This window comes from Brachyistius frenatus, unplaced genomic scaffold (genome assembly GCF_029030835.1).
Source record: "Brachyistius frenatus isolate BFR_SWC_R1_liver_20210118 unplaced genomic scaffold, ASM2903083v1 Contig_16, whole genome shotgun sequence".
Classification (NCBI taxonomy): domain Eukaryota; kingdom Metazoa; phylum Chordata; class Actinopteri; family Embiotocidae; genus Brachyistius; species Brachyistius frenatus.
In genome coordinates, this window is record NW_027210615.1 from 1,201,917 (window position 1) to 1,221,254 (window position 19,338).

Here is a 19,338-nt window from a genome sequence, read left to right on the forward strand (position 1 = left end):
CTTTTGTTAAAGGGGTGGCAAGTCAGATGGTAAATGACCTTAGTTTTGCCTCTATTATCAATATATATAATCACAAACATTACAAAAAAATAGTGCTTTAATACCTACATTCACTACAGTAATGAATAAGTGGTCTGATGCCGTTACATGAGGCTCATGATGGTCATTGTGTCTGCCAGGGTCTCCAAAAACAAGGTTGTATTTATTCATTTCAACTCCGTTTAGCTCCAAAAGTTAGTTTGTTCTACAAAAATTAGGCAACAGGTGATTTTGTTGATGGAAAATGTTGTGTCTCAGAAGTGTCATATGAACCTCTTGCTAAGGAGGGGTCACTGTTGCCTCATATTTCCTGCTGTAATTTGGTAGATAATTGCCCTTGAAGACAAATACATTAATACAAATGTTTTTCTTTGACGTAACTACAATCCTTTTAAAGTGATCTAAATCCTGTGCAATCAGTGTTTGACCTGTTGTCTGTGTGTGTGTTTATGTTTGCGTGTGCGTGTAATTAACACACCAGAGACAGGGTCCGGTTTTAAAAACTCTCTCAGTAACTCTATTTCTGTATTAATGTACAACCGTTGAAAATTACAGCAATTTTTTTGGTATTTTTTTCCATTTTTTCTTTTTTTTAAACGATCTATCTATCAACAGCCATTTTCCAGAAGAAAAGTGAACCATGTGAGCAGCAAGGGGAAAAAAAAAAGAGAAAACAAAGAGCAAAATAAAGTGAGGAAGAGATGAAGGTAAAGAAAGAGAAGAGAGCACGAGATGGGGGGGAGGAGACAAATTAACGGTTAACGTTTATTCTCTGCAGCGGAGTGTTTGAGCGTGTTGGCATGTGCATGCCATGTCAACGTCGGTGGGAGGTGCTGTAGTGTGTGTGTGTGTGTGTGTGTGTGTGTGTGTGTGTGTGTGTGTGTGTGTGTGTGCGTGTGTCAATGGTTTAAGATTACACTTGCTGCTCCAATACAACTTTAGCATCTGATCAGTGGAGGTGCAAATGTTCGATTTTTATTGGGGAGGGCTCACACTGGTTTGGATCTACGTGAAATCATTGTAGAATATAAAGAGACAAGAATGAGACTGATTCAGTAGTTTTACTTCGACCATGATGACGATTTGCTGGCAGTAGTGGATGGAGCGCCTCCGGGTTTGGCACACAACCAAACAAAGAGGGAGGATGTATTTATTGTGAAACACCGGCAGCAAATCTGAAGTTGCCATCTAAACACACATTCATCATATGCTTTAACATCTTGTGTACATGTTTATTTTATGAGAATTTTAAGAAGTATGTGGGACTATGAGGTCACCGTTTTTCACTGCAAACACACTGTATTTTTTTTTTTTTACCATGATTGGAATTATCACACACATGGTCATATCAGGTTATATCTGGGTTTTTTTTTTTTAAAACAGAGCCAGAGCTGTGGCAGTGACACTTACTGTTTCATCTAGAAGCATCATTCTCCACTAGGCAGTTTCCTGTTTTACAATAGCTGAGGTTAAGTTTCTTTCATGCTACCTTCAAGAACGACTACACCACCTGTGCGGCAATTATTTTTTTTAAATGTATTAACCTCTTACAGCTCAAGAGAGGAAGATAAATTTAAACTTTGCATGTGTTCACACAGATGTGGTCAGTGCAGCTACCAACTGTCTGCAAGTCAGTATGGTCAATGTAAAACCAACAAATGCAGGTCCACTATCAGCACCGTCTCCTTTAAGAAACAAAAAAATCGTCTTCATCTGCTTTATTACACAAGCATCTCCATCCTCTCCAGGGATGTTTCCACTATCACAGAAATAAATAACAGCTCTGACTCTTTCACTCTTTTCAACAGGCAACATGTTGCTTTTGTCAGTGTCTAAATGATTACTGTGACATAACAACAAACCAAAGTTTTTCATACATACGATTTCCAAATTGGACCTACATGATCAGATCTGAAAAGTTGGAACAAGTGTAAATCCCGTAAATGTAATGCTCTGAAGCCAAAACATGTCAATGAGGTGAGGATGAGAAGAGGAAGGGGTGATACAATCGTGCCATTCTGTGACCCTGCAGCATTATGAGAGTCAGAGGAAGGAAGGAAGGAAAGACAGAAACAAGGGAACAAATGAGCAAGTGAAGAGAAGCAAAAGGAGGGGTCAGTATGACTGCACCGAGGGATGGTCGTGGAGGGAAGCAAAGGAAGGAGGGAAGGAGGCAAGGAAGGAAGGAAGGGAGAGAGGGAGGGAAGAAGGGAAGAAGGGAGGAAGGAAGGGAGGAAGGGAGAGAGGGAGGGAAGAAGGGAGGAAGGAAGGGAGGAAGGGAGAGAGGGAGGGAAGAAGGGAAGAAGGGAGGGAGGGAGGGAGGAAGGAAGGAAGGAAGGGAGGAAGATGCTGGTGCTTTGCAGTCACAATGGAGCTTTAGGTGTCATGGAAATCCTTCAGCAGTGTACGTCGCCTCTGCTCAGCAATGTGCATCTGATTCTCCAGATCCTGCACAAAAAAAAGAAGACAAACAAACAAAGCAGCAATAATTATTATCACATATTAAGTTTGCTGATAATCTATAGTTTTCCTACTGTGAACAAATTCCATGAAACCTCCTAAACCAGCATTGAATTGATCCTCATAAAAGTTATTATCTATATATCCTCAGCCCGATAGCTTCTTTCTTTGTGTCATTGAGCTCTATTTCACCAAATGTGCAATAATCTACCACAGAAAATAGTTTCAACAAATACAGCTTTATTCCTGGTCAGGGCTGAACATTGTTCAAAATTTTCCCACTTTCCCCAAAATATCCACTTTATAAAATAAATTTGTACAAAATGAAAATGATATTACAGTACAAATCGTTAGTTTTCTTGCAGTTTAGATTTGAAGAGTGTAACCCAGGTTATTTTGTGTAGCTACACATTACAGATGCCCCCAAAACGCCTCGTGCAGACTAAAGGTAGACGCTATGAGGCCTGCTGCTCTGGAGAAGCCTCCACTCTGACATATGAGGCTGAAATATCAAACCTTTTTAACCTGTGGAGCTACATCCACCCTTATGCCTAAAAGACACTTCAGACAGAAAGTACAATTTAAATGAAAACTGAAATAAATGAAAAGTCAGGTGATCTGTCGCCACTCAGCTACCTAAAACAAAAAAAAGATTTTCTGTGAATGTCCCGCTCATATAGTTGAGCCCTGATCATACGGATGCAAACACAGACTTACACGTGCAAGGATGCACACTGTAGTCAGTTATACGTGGGAACGTTACACCTGCACCAGAAAACATGATGGCGACCTCTGGATAGCAAGACAAAGCTCACACTTGAAAGTTGCCCTGTACAACTACAGTTAGATGTGTTGGCTTGTGAGCAGCTCCACTGGAGAAGTTGTATTCATGGGGCCATGCTCAAGGGCACTTCAGTGATGAGCGTAAGCAATGTTTTACTGGCCAAGTTTTTAATTCAAGGCACACTGTATGTAAACAGTAGGACAACATATAAATACTCTAGCAGGGAGACATGGATGACTATTCTGTTTGTGGTCAGTGAGCTCCCATCCCTTAACATGCAATGCACCCAACACAGCAAATGCACATATACATTATGCATCCCTGTGGTTGTCTTCCACTGCCTCCATTATCTTGCACAGCCTTCCCTCCTCTTATCGACCTAATGTGCTTCCCTTCCCTCCCATTGTGCAGTACGCTCTCTTACCCCTCTGTCGCTGGCGCTGAGCTCCCCCTCGCCTCCCACCACTCCTCTCTCGTAGCTGTCGGCTCGCTCCACCTTCCACGACAGGTTTTCTATCTCAGCTTCCAGCTGGGCCTGCTGGTACTCAAACTGCAGAGGACAGATCATAAACAGAAAGATCAGGCCGAAGGTAGCGCCTCCACTCCCCTACAAAGGAAAAAGGATTTAAGATACAATCAACCAAACTGGGTAAAGATTCAATATCAGTTGCAGGAGGGTGAGGAAGAAACCACATCACAGCTGATATGGTTGCTGTATTATTAGACCATTTTTCTGTAATAAATTTAAAAAAAAACTGCAGAGGAAAGAAGTTTGTTTCTCACCAGCTTCTTGCGTGGACCGGACTCCATGTAATAGGCATAAGGGTAGGTGTACTGCAGTGTGTAGCGACACTAGAAACAAAAAGACGAGACGCAGTCATGATGTTGCACTAACTGGGGACAGTTTGGAGAATTTCAGATTAAAAGACAATAAAAATTCAGAAAGGCACACTGACAATTTATTGACATGCTTATTGGATCTATTACACCTTAGAAGTAGTATGTTGTATGAGAGTCATGATTTACAGGCAAATTAAAGGGCAGTTCTTCAATTTTAACACCTTCCAATTAGAAAAGAGGAAGTGAATCAGGTGAGCAGTGTTTTGTAAAACATGGACTCTTCTGGTGATCCAAATTCCACAAATGAGCGCTAACGAATGAGTAACATTTCATAACATTGTTATCAGTGCAAGTTACACGCCAACAATGATGCTTGGAAACTGTATGCTCACTGTATTACATTTACAATAGCAATTTCAAAGTTCAATAGTATATAAAGTTTCTAAAATGAATCCCATGATTTCATATTTTTGGTGTTTCCTGTGTACCGGTTCATCCACTTTTTATTTGGAATTTTAATATTGAATTCACACAACTCTACTTCTACACAGTTACAGCCACAGTTCAGACGCTACCTTAGCCAGTAGCTTTGCAGCGTTATGCAGGTACTGCCAGTCGATCCAGGTTCCCAGATTGTTCATTACTCTTTCCTGGATCTTCTCCTGGATCCTCTGGTACGTCTGAGCCTCCAACTGCAGAGACTTGTTGTGATTCTCCCACTGGTGCAAAACAGGACACAAATTATGAATATAAAAGAATGAAATGGAACAAACTGCGTTATTTCTTTTCTGAACTGTGCTAGTAGTGAACTTTAGATATTATGTGGCACCTTTTGTCTTAAAGAACCTTTGAAATGCGAGTGAACCTAAAAATGTTTATGCAAGATTGCGGAAGGTAATCTTTTGCATTGTAATGTCCCTCTAGTCTAAAAAGACAAAATAAAGAAATCATTTTGAACACTTATGTGATATTAAGTTTACAGCATATAAAGCAGAGACACTCTGAAGGACACAAATTGACAATTGTTTTTTTTATCTGTTACTTTAATCACATGGTTTTACCAAGCTTTTGAACCGGGAAAAAAAACAAAAACCCTCACCCTCTCGAAGTAGAAGAGGTATTTCTTAAGGGCCTCTCTGGCCTGAGCCTGCTGGCTCTGGTTGACTATATCAGGGTTTTCTTTGTAGCGGCTGCACTCGTAGTATTCACTGCCGTGAGTCTTCCAGTCTCCGAGACACATCCAGCAGAAGTCTTTCAAGAGACACAAAATATACATTTACATGCTTTACACAGTAGATACGGCAGGTGACAGGTGTTTATAAGTTTTGTATCACAGAACAACCTATATAGTGAGCTCAATTCAGAAGTCTACAGCAGCCTAAACTGGGTGAGATGAAGCTGTGGTTGGTAATATATTTTTATTTCTCCAGATGACAAACAGCTGTTTGATTTATCCATATTTTTTTATTATCTAACTGACAGGAAGACGCTGATGACTTGTGGGACTGTTTGTTGGCCTCGTTGACATAAAGTGAAAAACAATTCTCAAACTGTCGCTTCAGAATATTATTTACTTGACGTTATGCTCCTTCAAGGCTGTTTGTTCTCACTCTTAGCAAAGATATGCAAAAAAGAGGATAAAGACTCCAGGATTACTCTAAACAAAAGTCTCATTTGACACAGAGTTCAGTTTGTTCTATCTTGTAATTATGACTGGTTAATACTTTAATACTTTCTGTGTGATGTATTATTGCCACTGGGTGGCTGCAAAGTGCCTCACACTTTGCTTCAGTGGATCATACAGGAGGTGTGAAACTTTGAGACAACTAACTTACCGTGTTTGCACTTGGAGCATTGCTGAAACAAGCAAAGACACAGGAGGAAGTCAAATTAGTGATACAACAACCAAGTAATTGACACTTTCAGTAGCTGTGTTTATACTACACCACTGTGATTTAACACGATCATACTGCACAGCTTAGAGACTTAAAACTATGATGAAAAATGTGGATAACAAACTGTATATGTGCTCAGGAGTGATTAACCACAAGTCAAACTATTAAAGGTTGAGGACCTGAGCTCTGGGAATAATATATTTTTAGACTTTTCTGTGTTCTGGGAAAGTGTGATTTTCAGCTCTGACTCACCATGTGATTGCACCCTCCGTTCTTCTCGATGCAGATATTGCACTTGGGACACTAGGGGAGAAATACACAGCTCTTAACTTCCCATTTCAATCTGTACTGCACAAATGTGATGGCAGTTCGTTACTAAAAATACTGGGAACTTCTGTGTTTCATCATTTCTCTTTTCAAACCGTGAGCCTATCTGTGATTATGCGAGTGTTCAAAGTATGCATACCAGCATATTAAATTAACAGCGGTTACAGTGTGCATGTGTATTTGTGTGTGTTCACGTGCAGATCCTTCATACATCTTTAGTGTGTGCGCTGATGTAGTTTGCGGTCTCGGAGTCGTCTGCACATTTGGTCAGCCATTTCCGAATCGTTGCGCAGTCTGTGGGTGCGTGGTACATCTGACGGCATTTAAAACTGAGGGAGAGACAACAATTACAGACACTGATTTCTTTAAAGGTTTACAGGGACATAACAAAGACCCTGAATAAAACAAGACACGGTAAAAAAACAAAAAAACACCAGTCTACAGATTAAATAGGAAATAACTGATAACATGCAAATATGCAACAATTTGAAGGCTACACAAGTAACATTAATACGTCATTTTGTGTGCAAAAGAAGCATTTCATTTACTCAAACAAAATGTCATCTGTGTGTCCATGTGTGAACATCTATTTTATTTTGAGCCTGGACAAGAAAAAAACAGTCATCTAAAGAATGACGATCTTAAAGGAAATTTCTAAAGGAATAATCCATTCATTTTTTCCTTGCTCTTTGTCCCAGCATGCAACTTCCTCTTAACTGGATAATTTACGGTCAGTGCAGCTGAATACAACCTTGTTTCACAGCCAGCAGGCAAAAAAGAAAATCTGACCATAATAACAGTTTGACTAAAATATTTTTAATCAAGTCTGAAAATAGCTCAACAAATTACTGTTGTAGTTTGTGTAAAATTGTGCAATATTATTATGAGACATGTTCATATAACTGTGTTTGTATGTGTGTGTCCTACCAGAAGACTTCACTGCAGCGGCTACACTGCACCCTTCGTGCCCGAGGCTCCTGCACCTTGATGACGATGGGACAGTCTGCGCCCGGACACAACTGCAACTGGAAGTGACTCTGGAGGACGCAGATACAGACGATGATTAAGAAACACAAATACCCGTAAATATGACATTGAAGAAAACAAAAACAAACATCCATTGGACCGACATTCTACTGCAAAATGTTCTGATAAAAACTTGTATGATATTGTGTTCTGTAGTTTGTCCAGACTCACGGTGACTATTTTTGGGAAGAAGTGTTGAATTTTTAAATGTCATTTTTCCAGTGCTGTGAGCACTGCAATTCACCTCCACTGGAGATAGAAATCTCAGAACCTGGGAAATTATAACTGACAATTTTATTTCTTTGTCACTTGAGTGAATGATTCTTTAAGAAAACATTAATGTCTAATTTGCGATATCAGAATTTACACAGACATGTTAAGTTGAATAAACGATTTGCTTTTTATTGTTTTCTATACATGCAGACTTGGATGCAGCATTTGAGCAAACAGCCTGCGCGCCTCACACACACACACACACACACACACACACACACACACACACACACACACACACACACACACACACACACACACACACACACACCTCGACATAGTCTCTGAAGAGGTAGCGTCTGTATTTGTCCTTAAGCTCCTCTCCTGGCAGCAGCGGCAGGACAAAGTCTTCCGGCATCTGCAGGGAACAGTCCTGAGCCATACACGAAATCCCTGAACATAAAAACACACAATACTTTATTAAAAAGAGACAAGTAACACACTGCGCTACAAAGGCTGCAACTTCTGTTTGTCTGTTTACAAATGCTCAACTACACAACCCCCATCATCTAAATTAAAATTCATGTGACAAGAGAAGTTTCAGTTTAGTTGCGTTTGGTTTAAGCAGGCTGGATTTTAGCGTTACAGTGACCCAGAAACTGGATTGAGGTCATCTGTCATCAGGAACTTGTCCGTCATTCAGATGACAGAGACTCTTATTAGACTCAGAAGGACTCGGTTATGTGGACTGACTTCATCAGAGACACTGCATTCAAACATGCTCACACACCCCGCTACAAAAGTCACTCGTGCTCCCACACACTCACATCTGAAGCAAAGGGAGTCTCGTAAACTGTACTCGCTTCACCACACACGCACACGTACACTATAATGCACAGCAACTTTAAACTGATCCATGTACACACCCACACACGCATCTGCTATCCTGCTGACACAAGCGCACTCTTTCACAGACACACACTGTTAATCGTGAGGCTGCCGCAGGAGCATGCCTGCCTGCTAAACTTTACACCAGATGGGAGTTATCAAAACCTCATATTACACCTCTTTTATCTTCAGTCCCGAGACATTCTTGGATTTTACACACATGCAGAAACACGTAAATAAACATAGACCTGTTTAGGATTTGCAGTGCTTTCAGTATAAATGGCATCATTAGCTGGCAAACCACTGCATACCCTGCTGTTCTGGCACAAAATCAGAGACTAAAATACATTTTCACAAAGTCCTGATTGGACACGGACACGGACACACACACACACACACACACACACACACACACACACACACACACACACACACACACACACACACACACACACACACACACACACGCACACGCACAAAGAGACCTTTGGGAGCTCAGATCAAACAAAGTGTGACTCACCCACTCTAATACCAGTTTTGAGGACTACAGAGATACACACACACACACACACACACACACACACACACACACACACACACACACACACACACACACACACACACACACACACACACACACACTGTGCTTACCCACTCCCAAGCCATCTTTGACCAGCACGGTGCAGTGCTGCTCCCAGCATGCTTTGCAGAAGGAGTGCTGGCAGGGCAGTGCCAGCAGGGAGTCTCTCCGTACAACCTGTAGACACACACCACACTGGAGGGACTGAGGGGCCTGAAACACACAAACACAGACATTATGAACACACCAATGGATGTTTGATGCCCCGGAGAGGCCAGAAACAGAGCTCAATATATATAGAAAAACAAAAATATGCTGGGGAAATCACTATTATTATTATTGAGAAGTAGAATTTTTGCTGCAAGGGATTATTCTTTATAATCTACTAATACCGGTATATAAAATAAATAAGGCATCTCATGTTACCATAGTGATACCTGAAAAATCATGTGGAGTCTCTTGCTATAACATTTTAGGTCTTGACCTCACTGTGGTTAAGTGTTTTACGATGACAAATGTTACGATTTGGTGCAATATAAATAAAACTGAATTGACATGATTATCTCAATAAGTTATGTAAAAAGCCAATTAATTATCAAAATTGCAATCTATGTTATGTCAATCAACTAATTCACAGCTGTTACAGTACTAGTGGATTCTCTTCTGCTTTACAACCTTAAAGTTACGTTGCTGCAAAGATGACGACAGCTGTGAACCCGAGGCCGCAAGAAAGAGATTCTACCCAAACTCACAGGGACTGATCTGCAGGAGCTGCTGGGCTGGACCAGAGCGTCCGACAAGAGCAGGGACGAGTTGGACTTATATCTGTGGGAAACAGGGACAGAACACCAGGGGTCAAATGAGGAGCTGGAGAAGACAAAAGTGCAACTCGGAGCCTGGCTGATAAATTGTCCAACGTTAGTTTGGAAGAAATGACAGAAATTTGTTTAGAAACACACCCGCCAGTATTTTATTTCAACTGTAAAATGTTCTTTTTTTGCCCATTTATCAGGAGTAAATGGTAGTTTGTTTACAGAAATCCATATTATCATCAAATTTTATTGAACTTGGCAATATAGGTATGGGCCTCAAAACAACGCTGTATTGGTTACTCTAATCAGAAAGCAAAAAATTAAATGAAAGAAAATGAGACGAAGAAGAGATTTTCAAAAAGGACTACAAGTTTGTAGAGAGAAATCAGCCGCCGAGAGATAATGAAGTAAAGACAGTGAGGAGGAGGAGGAGGAGGAGGAGGAGGAAGTACAAGAGACAAGTAAAACACAAGTGAATAATGAGAGTAAATATGGGGAAGTGAGGAGGGCAATAAACAAGCAGAGAAGAAGTAATGAAAAAGAAAGACTGCAAGCATGACAAGAAACAGGAATGGTGAAGGAGCAGAGGAGACATACCTGTCCAGTATTTGTGTAACCTGCCAGTGAAGATGCACCAGGATCAGTTTTGCTACTGCCGGTAAAACCTGAGAGAAAGAGAGAGAACAGAGAGATGGTTGAAATGTGCTTCAGTCATATTTAATATAAACCAATGAAACAATGCTTCAAAGATGGGTGCGTGCCGTTAAAGTCAAACACTCTGCAGTGACAGTTTCTCGTTTGTTTAATGAATAAAAAGCTGATGAGCAGGAATCACCTCTCGGTCCCGAACCTGCAAAGGTTTCCTTCTTACTGATGATCTCATTACAGAACAAGTAACCTGCCAGAAAAATAAGTCAAACGCTGTAAGAGACTTGGGCACTTCAGTGGAACTGACCTAATATCTGACTGATTATTTCAGAAGAAAATGTAGCAATTACAATTTTTACAACCAAATAAAATTATTGAAAAATACAAAAAAAAAGATGTTTCAAATTTAAAGATGAGCTTGCTCTTCTGTTTTATACTGTTTAAGTATCCTTAGGTTTGGTACATCAATAGAAAATACATAATGAGCCATCTGAAGACATCAGTTTGGACAGTGATATAGAGTAAAACTTTCAGTACTCAATTAAAAAAATGAGAGGTAACTTCAACTATATTTTAAAAAGATCATATCCAAAACATTCAAGACCGTTTCAAAATAAAGAGGAAGCATTATTAACCTTCTGCTTTTATTCATCGTCGAGGAAACTCTAAGTTCAGTCACTGATGAGCGATTAAAAGGGCATATTACCCCCCACTACAGGCCGGACATCTAAAATGTCAGACAGAGGTTAGAAAAGCCTGAAGGTCACAGATTCAAATCCAGTAAAATGACTGAGAAATATTTCCTTCTTTCACCAGCCGCCATCAAGAAGGACACAACAAACACAACAGTGTGAAGTATGAAAGCCCATATTCAACATGACAGAAGCTCGTGATCCGTGTGAGTTAGCTTCCTCCAGCTCTACTGTAAAAATGCTTTAATAGTGTGTGTGAACACTACAATGTTGGGTGGAATAATTATTTCTGGGTAATCCTTTTCATACAACCATAAACTTAAGCTACAATGAGCAACCATGAACACAAACATATTGGTATACACCTAAACAAAGACTACACTGTTATAAGAATTTCATTTTTATATGGTAAAATACGTGGAGACACGTCCTTGAGCAACTCTTTGTGCCCGTGTAGAGATGGCTCACTGCTGTGTAACTTGTTATTTTCATCAAGTAGTCAATAACAGGCCCTTTATCGAATAGATAATTATGAAGGCCAAGGCCAAGGCCTGAAGAGAAATGTATCGTCTGAGTCGACGAGGACCACGTCCACAAGAGTCATATAAATGCTGACTGTAAACACTCATACTCTGAGCCTTTTACTCTGTAACCACATGATGTCGGTGCATTGTTAAAACGCTCCTCTTGTACAAGTTTAATCAACTGCTGATTAAACCCTTTAACTTGTATTCTGGCTCCGGTCTCCTCTGTCTAAAAGTCAACAAAAAACTCTTTTGACATATATCTTTTGACGTAAATAGTTTGAATAAACTCAAAATGTATGTTAAAATATACAAACGCTTCTTTTTTTTGATTTGGAAGAGGGAATCGATCATTTCTTGGCCAATCTTTTCTCATCGACACCTCATGTAATTTTGTAGTAGTACGCTTGCAGTTCAAGTATTATGAGTACTTTTGGTACATCTATAAATGACCTTGTGTTACTGTGTGTGAAAGACGCTTAACAAGATCTTTGAGTAACACCACACACTCCTTCCTGAAAATGACCACCATGTTTCAGATCATATTAAGACAATCTGGCTAAATTTGAAAACACATCTGTACCCCATGTTGTATTTTGTCCTGACAACCAAACTATTCAGGCATTTTTCACAACCGCATGACTGCACTTTTCAAAAACACACTCGTTTCTTGAAACAACAGGTGGTGCCACTTGGACACACCAGCGATGAAGCCGCTGCCATTGACTGTTTCAGGTCTTAGCTTATCCTCTTATGACAGAAGCAGAAATACGTCAGTGAGAACAACTACAAAAAGTGTGTTCAGCTCATCACAGTATCATTAATCACGGAGGGAAAGAGGCAACAGCATGAGTTGAACCTGCTGAGACCAAGAGGAGGAACCAAACTGTCTGTTTTACTTTTGGTGCTTCTGAAATGATCCTACTTTGAAACGCCCGTTTCATGGCCATGAACAATGTGAAAGGGTCTGAAAGCAAAAACAATCCTTACCAAATGATTCGACTTGAAAAACACACTTCATCAGCACCTTTTTCTTGCTGACTGATCATTTTTAAACTTAACCTTTTATATCATTCACAGGGTTTGGACAATGCTGAAAAGCCCCGGCAACACTCACCTTCAGTGCAGCAGCCACAGTGTTAACCTCCTCTATCAGCACCCGCTGGCTCTCTTTGTAGGTCAGACAGGTGAACTGGTACTCCTCTGGGTCGAAGGAGTCAGCGCCCTGTTGCTCCACGTCACTGGCCACTCCTTCATAGTAGCCTACTATGTCGCCCTGATCCTCCTCCTCTCCTCCATCGTCTTCATCGTCCTCCTCTTCAGAGTTCACCCCGAAGTCTTCCTCGTTGCTGTCCGACGCCTGGCTGTTCATGTCCACAGACATCCAGTCGACTTAATCAAAGCACCCGGACAGGTAGACCACCCGCCTACCTGTCGGATCCAACGGGTCCAATTAGCGGATACGGCTCGATTGAAGCTCCGCCTCCCCGTTTCTCCCCACCACCTCCTCGCGTCGCTGTTCAGAGACACGCTGCCTTCCCGGCTGTGTGAGGCGCGTCGACAGCGCACTCAGCAGCAGCGGAAGAAGCAGAAGAAGTCACACTCTCCGTCACTCATTTAGAAACCTGGTTACAACACAATCTGAGGAGAGAGAGAGAGAGAATAAGAGACTGGAGGGGAAGAGAAAGGAGGAAAGCAAGCAAGAGGGTTGAATGGGACAAACAGTTGAACAAGAAACGGGAAGAAAGGTAGAGTGAGAGAGGAAAAAACAGAACAAAATATGCATTAGTGATCAAACTTGATTGAATGAATTACATGCAATTCTGAAAATAATTGTATCTTTCGGTGTCCCGCAAGATGAGACTACGTCTAACGGGGGCTGATAAAATTGCGTTCCCCATATTTTGTCCATATTTACAGTATATGTTATTAATTACCAAAAATGTTATTTTCCAATACTTGTCCAAACATGTAGGAATTCAATATTTGCCACAGTGGAGCAGTTATAGTGACAGCAGTTCAGTGAACATTATGCTTTCAGAAAAATGAGACCCAGCAACTATTATTTTCATTATTAGTTCATCTTTTGATTATTTCCTCAATTAATGGTCTATAAAATGTCTATAAATAATGAAAAAAAACTCTTAACAACTTCCTCAAATTAACATTTCCAAATGTGTTGTTTGGTCCAATCAATGATCCAAAATCCAAAGATATTAAGTTCAATATTCAAAAGGCAAAGAAGAGAAGAAATTTGTCACATTTGAGAAACTAGAAACAAAGAATGATTTGGTGTTTTTGCAAGAACAGACAAACAATTAATAGCTGATTAATGTTCTGCTTGTTTTTCAGCTCTACACGCTGCCTTGCATAGTTATAGAAGCAATTAGTACTAAAGGTAACTTTGCTAACAAATATCTCGTCACATAAATGTTTCAGTAAAGATTTATACCAAAGGAATCGTATCTATATTTCAGTTCTAGCTGAATGCTGTTGAGATTCACACAAAGTACCAAACAATGACAACAGCAGCACATGTACACACTATAAATCCGTAGAAACGATATCAGAACACATAAAAGCGACATCAACAGGAAGCAGATAAGGCGTTCAAGTTCGCCAAGCATCTATGGTGTCTCAATAACTTGGTACTCTTCTCTGAGTAATACCTTGGATCTTTGGCTGTCAAGGCGACGACGTATTTACAGGATGAAGGTGCTGGTATTAAGCTACTCATCCTCAGTGCTACTGAAAGCAAATGTCCGCTGACCTCTCAAAAGTTGTGTACTGGTGGAGGGAATCTCCAAATTGTTATACAGTCTAAAAATGTTCCCGACAGGAAAAAGAAACATCGACAAACTCAGTTACCAACAGGAAGCCGAGCCATCTGCATTAATACTGCAGGGGAGATTAATGGGATGTGAAGACACGGTGACACAAACAAGGCTGTATCCAAACAGTCAGTCCACGCATTACTTTTTTTTTTTTAAATAATACTTTATCTTAAGTACAGAATATATAAAATATATAATCTAAATATAAAATCAAATATATATAGATATATACATATCTATATAAATATAGATATATATTTGATTTTATATTAAATAAATATATAAATATATAAAGAAGCTATTTAAGTAATCTTCACATTTTACCAGAGGTGGGCATAGAGATTCTGAGACAAACAAAAGTCTCAAAATGTCAAGACGCCAAAGTGATACAACAAACCGCAGAAAACTAATGTGCAAACACAATTCATGCACTGAATTGAGACCGAATCACCACATCCACAATCACACTGTATTTTCTTATTATCTAACATTATTAGCCTTTTAAATAATCCTGGTGATTACCAATGTTGACAAGTTAGAATATTGTGGACAGCAACCAAATCCACCGCACACATTTGGAGGCACTCTTTGGTGGATGCGATTCAAAACACTGGAAGGTGAATGTTCATAATTTGTCCACGTGGATGACCGGCTACTCTTGCTGAATAAAGCAGATCAGAACAGCAGAGCTGGTGGTTCACAGACTTCAGAGAGTCTTTGATGACATTCAGTGATCTCAGATTTTGGGGCCCAATTTCTGAACAACACATTTCAATCTCATTGCAACTATTTGATTTCACAGAGCCGGTTGTGTTTCAAACAGTGCAGCGGGCCATAAGTCAAACTGATGGCAAAACCTACCCACTCTTTGTGAAATTCAATCACTTCCCTTTAAAGTGATCCATGCCTCGGCACAGGAGCAGGGTGGGTAGTATATAAATAGCATTAATTAATCTTTGCTTTATTTAAAAAGGTATACATTCAACACAGCCGGTAATCACAGGAGTCTGAGATTTCTTTAAATTTACACAAATAATGTGCGACTACCAGTGAAGAAAAAGTGGTTTATGTTCAGTATTTTTGTGAAGGACGACAACACTAATGCCTTGTTCTCTTTGCCAACTGATCTTCAGGGGGGGAAAAATGACCACGCAATAAACTGTCGTAACTTTTCAACAGATATCAAGAAAAAAACTATTGCATTACTCAAAATGTATCACAAGTTATCAATTTGAGTCTTCGTAAGCGTGTCTTTTGATATTCTAGTAGTTCAATACTATAGCAGAGCTGTACAAGGCAGTCGTCACTAAACTTGTGGATGTCTCTACTTAGCATTCATTACAGATTACGCCCCATTCCTTTAAACCAAGCAGAAATGTACCTGCACAGCGAGTACTGGCCACTCAATTTAGTTTATTTACATGAGATTGTGGCCTGATAACAAACTTAATTGTCTTTGCAGGCTAGAAGACAAGCCAGCCATGATCTAAAGGCCATGAGATGTGACTGGATTAGGTCCAAGGTTCCTCCCTGCCTGCCTGCACACTTCAGCTGCACCTATCACCATATGATTTCATGGTTTTTTTTGTTTTTTTAATGCTGTAAACAACTGAAATCCTTCTTTTCATCTCCTGCCTAAGTATACACTTTTCTCACTGGTCGTATCATTTTCTACGGCTCCATTATGCCTGTACCGAACTTCAAAAAGACATAATCTAAAACGACCTCTTGCTTATATTTTGTGCATATTTTTGTCCCACTGCTGTAGATGGAGATACTTTAGTTTTAGCATGAGGGGACAAACAGACAAACACCCTAACTGTATACTTGGTGGCAAATCGGGAAGTAACACTGGACACACAAAGGGGAACAAGCCCGGCTGAGTTGGCATTAAACCAAGAAAACTGCAAGCAGTTTTGTATGACTGGGTTCATAATAACTGACGACATAAGGTTGACACAGACACATGTACAGTATGTCTCTTTTCTACTAATATTAGCCTTTTCCTTTTGATATCTTGAAGGATGAGGACTACACTGTCTGATGTCTTCTGGGAAAACTTCCAAAATACTTGTGAATGCTAATTTAAAATGATCACAGTACTACACTGGACAGAGGATTTCCCACATGCATAGCCATGTTTGTCTCCTCCAACGCAACGTCTCCATTGGAGACAAACATGGCAATGGCCCAGCCATTTGGCAGAGTAATAATATATTTTCCAAGCAGAAAATGCACGGTGGAAATAAGTTCCCTAAAATTGTTGTGCACGGGGGCAATGCCAGATAATCAGACCTCGTCCAAGTGGGGTTTAAGACAGTTTTATCACCATCTATATTTATTCTTTGCGTTTTCGTCTTGCCAAAAACTTGCGTCCCCACCGATAGGTCAAAGAAATCCTCTAACTTTTGAATGGGACGATGATGCATATTAGGACACGACGGAGGCTTCAAGCAGGCTTATTTCAACATGTGACTTGTAATCACTGCGGTCAACAAACACCAGATCAGAGACGTTTTCTGGCACCGGAGTTCAAATGTGACTTCGCAAATATGCACCTGGATAGAAAACAAGGTTAACGGGAAGGCCGGCCGGCCGACCCCGGTAGCAGACCCGGTACCGGACCGGGTGACAGACAAATGGTCGCATTCCGCCCGATCCGGGATAAAAATAGGCAGCAAAGTGGGTGACACACATCTAACGTGTTACAGCGACTCAGCACGGGTTTGATAGCGGATCTTGGGGGAAGGGAAGCAGGGTATTCTGGGCGAGATTGAGCAACGTAAAACAGCAGCTCGGTTATCGCTGGATATCAGCATTTCGGTCTCATTTCGGCTCAAAAGCTTAAAAAAAAAGAAAGAAAAAAAAAGCAGTGAAGTGAAATCTATGGAGCGACAGGCTAATTTACCGTTAGCCGGATTAGCTTCCTGGCTAGCGAGCTGGCAGTAATGTTAAGCGGTGAAGTAACGACATGCCAAACCCACGACCCGGACGAGTTAAGACTCTCCAGTACTTTCAGAACAGACTTGGAAAAAGCTTTCAAGAAAAAGTTAATTTCGTCCTTTGACAATAATTTTCAACACAGAGCCGGCCAGGTCAGGCATCCCTCCCTCTCCTTCACTCCCGATGTGCTCGCAGCCTCTCACGCACTTTAGTCCGGGGCTTTAGATGTAAACAAGGCCCTCCGGAGCGAGGGAGTAAACAGACACGTTCAAACAGCCCCCTGCATTCATTTCCATTGTTTAAAGTGTGGAGTGTTTACCTCTCGGATCGGAGTCGGCTCGGCCCGCGGTGACTGCCAGAAGCAGGTTTTGTGTGGAGAAATCCAAGGAGCGATTTACACTCTTTTGCTTGGCTGTTAGGCGGAAGATAGACGGCTACTGAGGTACTTATCTATGACGTCACGTCCGCGTTTCTCGTGCCATCACCCTCCCTTCTCTGCAAGGAGAGCTGCAGCAGCTTCACCTCATGCATTAGTGTCCATTAATACCCAAGCAGCACTGCCAGAAGGGGAAATCATCTCTTAAGTTGGACAATTAAAAGAACTGTTTTTAAATTATTGTACTGAAAGCATATAAACTTTCAGGATTTTGCAATGAGGGAGGAGGCGGTATTTTAATATATTTTCAAACTTGACTGGAGGAGATCTGTAATATTGATTACAGTATATGTTGCAGCAAGGATTTATTTTTAGTTGTTTGTAGGATTTCAGTTTTTAATGGGCTAAACAGTTATTATTTCCCAGACTAATGTATGTGCACATATGAATTACAAAAAACTGAAAAATATCAGTAAGTTCTCAACTTCTGCAATGTCCTTTCCCACAACACACACCCTTCAGCACTGAGTGACACAGCGTATTTGTTTTTTACATTTATCCTTATGAAACAACACTCATTAGAAAAGCAGTACAAAAAAAAAAAAAATCCTCCCCACAGTCTGGGCTTTTGTTTTCTAAGCTATGTCTGAAGCTAATTATTTGTTATTGTTATATTATAGTTAGTTTTTGTGTGCTTCCCACTTTTAACAAATTGATTCCTGGACTGGGTAGTCCATGGTTCTATTACACCAAAATGTGGCTTAGGATATCATCTACAAATCTCAGACATATCAGCACAGTATACTGACTGTTAATAGTGAAATCCTTGACACAATAATGTAGAGATCTTCATCAGATCTCATCAACTACATTACTATGTTTGATATTTACGTTGTATATCCTTATAGACATATATATTTACATATATAGACCATCACGCTGTGTAGATGTGCGTGTTTTGTTACCAATGCCACCATCATTCCATCATACAAAAAAAACATTATACGTGGTAAATTTCTTTAAGCAACATGCAACTTTATATTTTGAGTTTTTTTATTTGTAGGTGTAGACATTTGTGTTGTCGTTATGACCAGCAGGCAAAGTGAGAAGAGGCTGTTTCAACTTGAAGGAAGTAATGCGTTGCTTTCTGCTGCTGCTGCATGTGCTTTCATATTTTACACTTGTACTACCTTAGTAAATAAAAGAAAGAAAGAAAAAGTGGAGCATCATTGTAACCCCACTGCATATGGGACGCTCTCATATATTGATGCTCTTATAAAACACTATGGTGCTTTATACTTAGCGTCAAACACTGATGTCACTTCATGAGGTAGAAATATTCCTCGCCTATAAATGATACTGTTTGTCATTTTTATCTAACACTATCATATCATAAATCTGCAGGTCTACATTTCTTCTGCTGTGCTTTTCCTCTTTTATATGTGGCACGGGTTGGA

At 40.3% G+C, this 19,338-nt stretch overlaps 1 protein-coding gene across 1 annotated transcript; it reads right to left on the minus strand.

Moving 5' to 3' along the window:
* Positions 1-528: 528 nt before the first annotated feature.
* On the minus strand, positions 529-17,941 carry arih2 (ariadne homolog 2 (Drosophila)). The gene is made up of 15 exons (XM_069693877.1): positions 17,825-17,941; positions 12,846-13,398; positions 10,462-10,529; positions 9,805-9,877; positions 9,124-9,265; positions 7,916-8,037; positions 7,273-7,382; positions 6,557-6,674; positions 6,271-6,321; positions 5,959-5,980; positions 5,223-5,374; positions 4,699-4,842; positions 4,067-4,135; positions 3,708-3,833; positions 529-2,487 (listed from the first exon to the last, which is right to left on the minus strand). Exons 2-15 carry the CDS (start codon positions 13,110-13,112, stop codon positions 2,416-2,418), a joined length of 1,536 nt encoding a protein of 511 aa, XP_069549978.1. The 5' UTR covers positions 13,113-13,398; positions 17,825-17,941; the 3' UTR covers positions 529-2,415.
* Between the last annotated feature and the right edge of the window lie 1,397 nt (positions 17,942-19,338).

Coding starts and splice junctions, on each gene's coding strand:
- arih2 (XM_069693877.1), bottom strand. CDS start 13,112: ATGTCTGTGGACATGAACAGCCAGGCGTCGGACAGCAACGAGGAAGAC. Junction 9,266..9,804: donor GCTCCTGCAGATCAGTCCCT/GTGAGTTTGGGT, acceptor TGTGTGTTTCAG/GCCCCTCAGTCCCTCCAGTG. Junction 5,981..6,270: donor ACGGAGGGTGCAATCACATG/GTGAGTCAGAGC, acceptor TGCTTGTTTCAG/CAATGCTCCAAGTGCAAACA.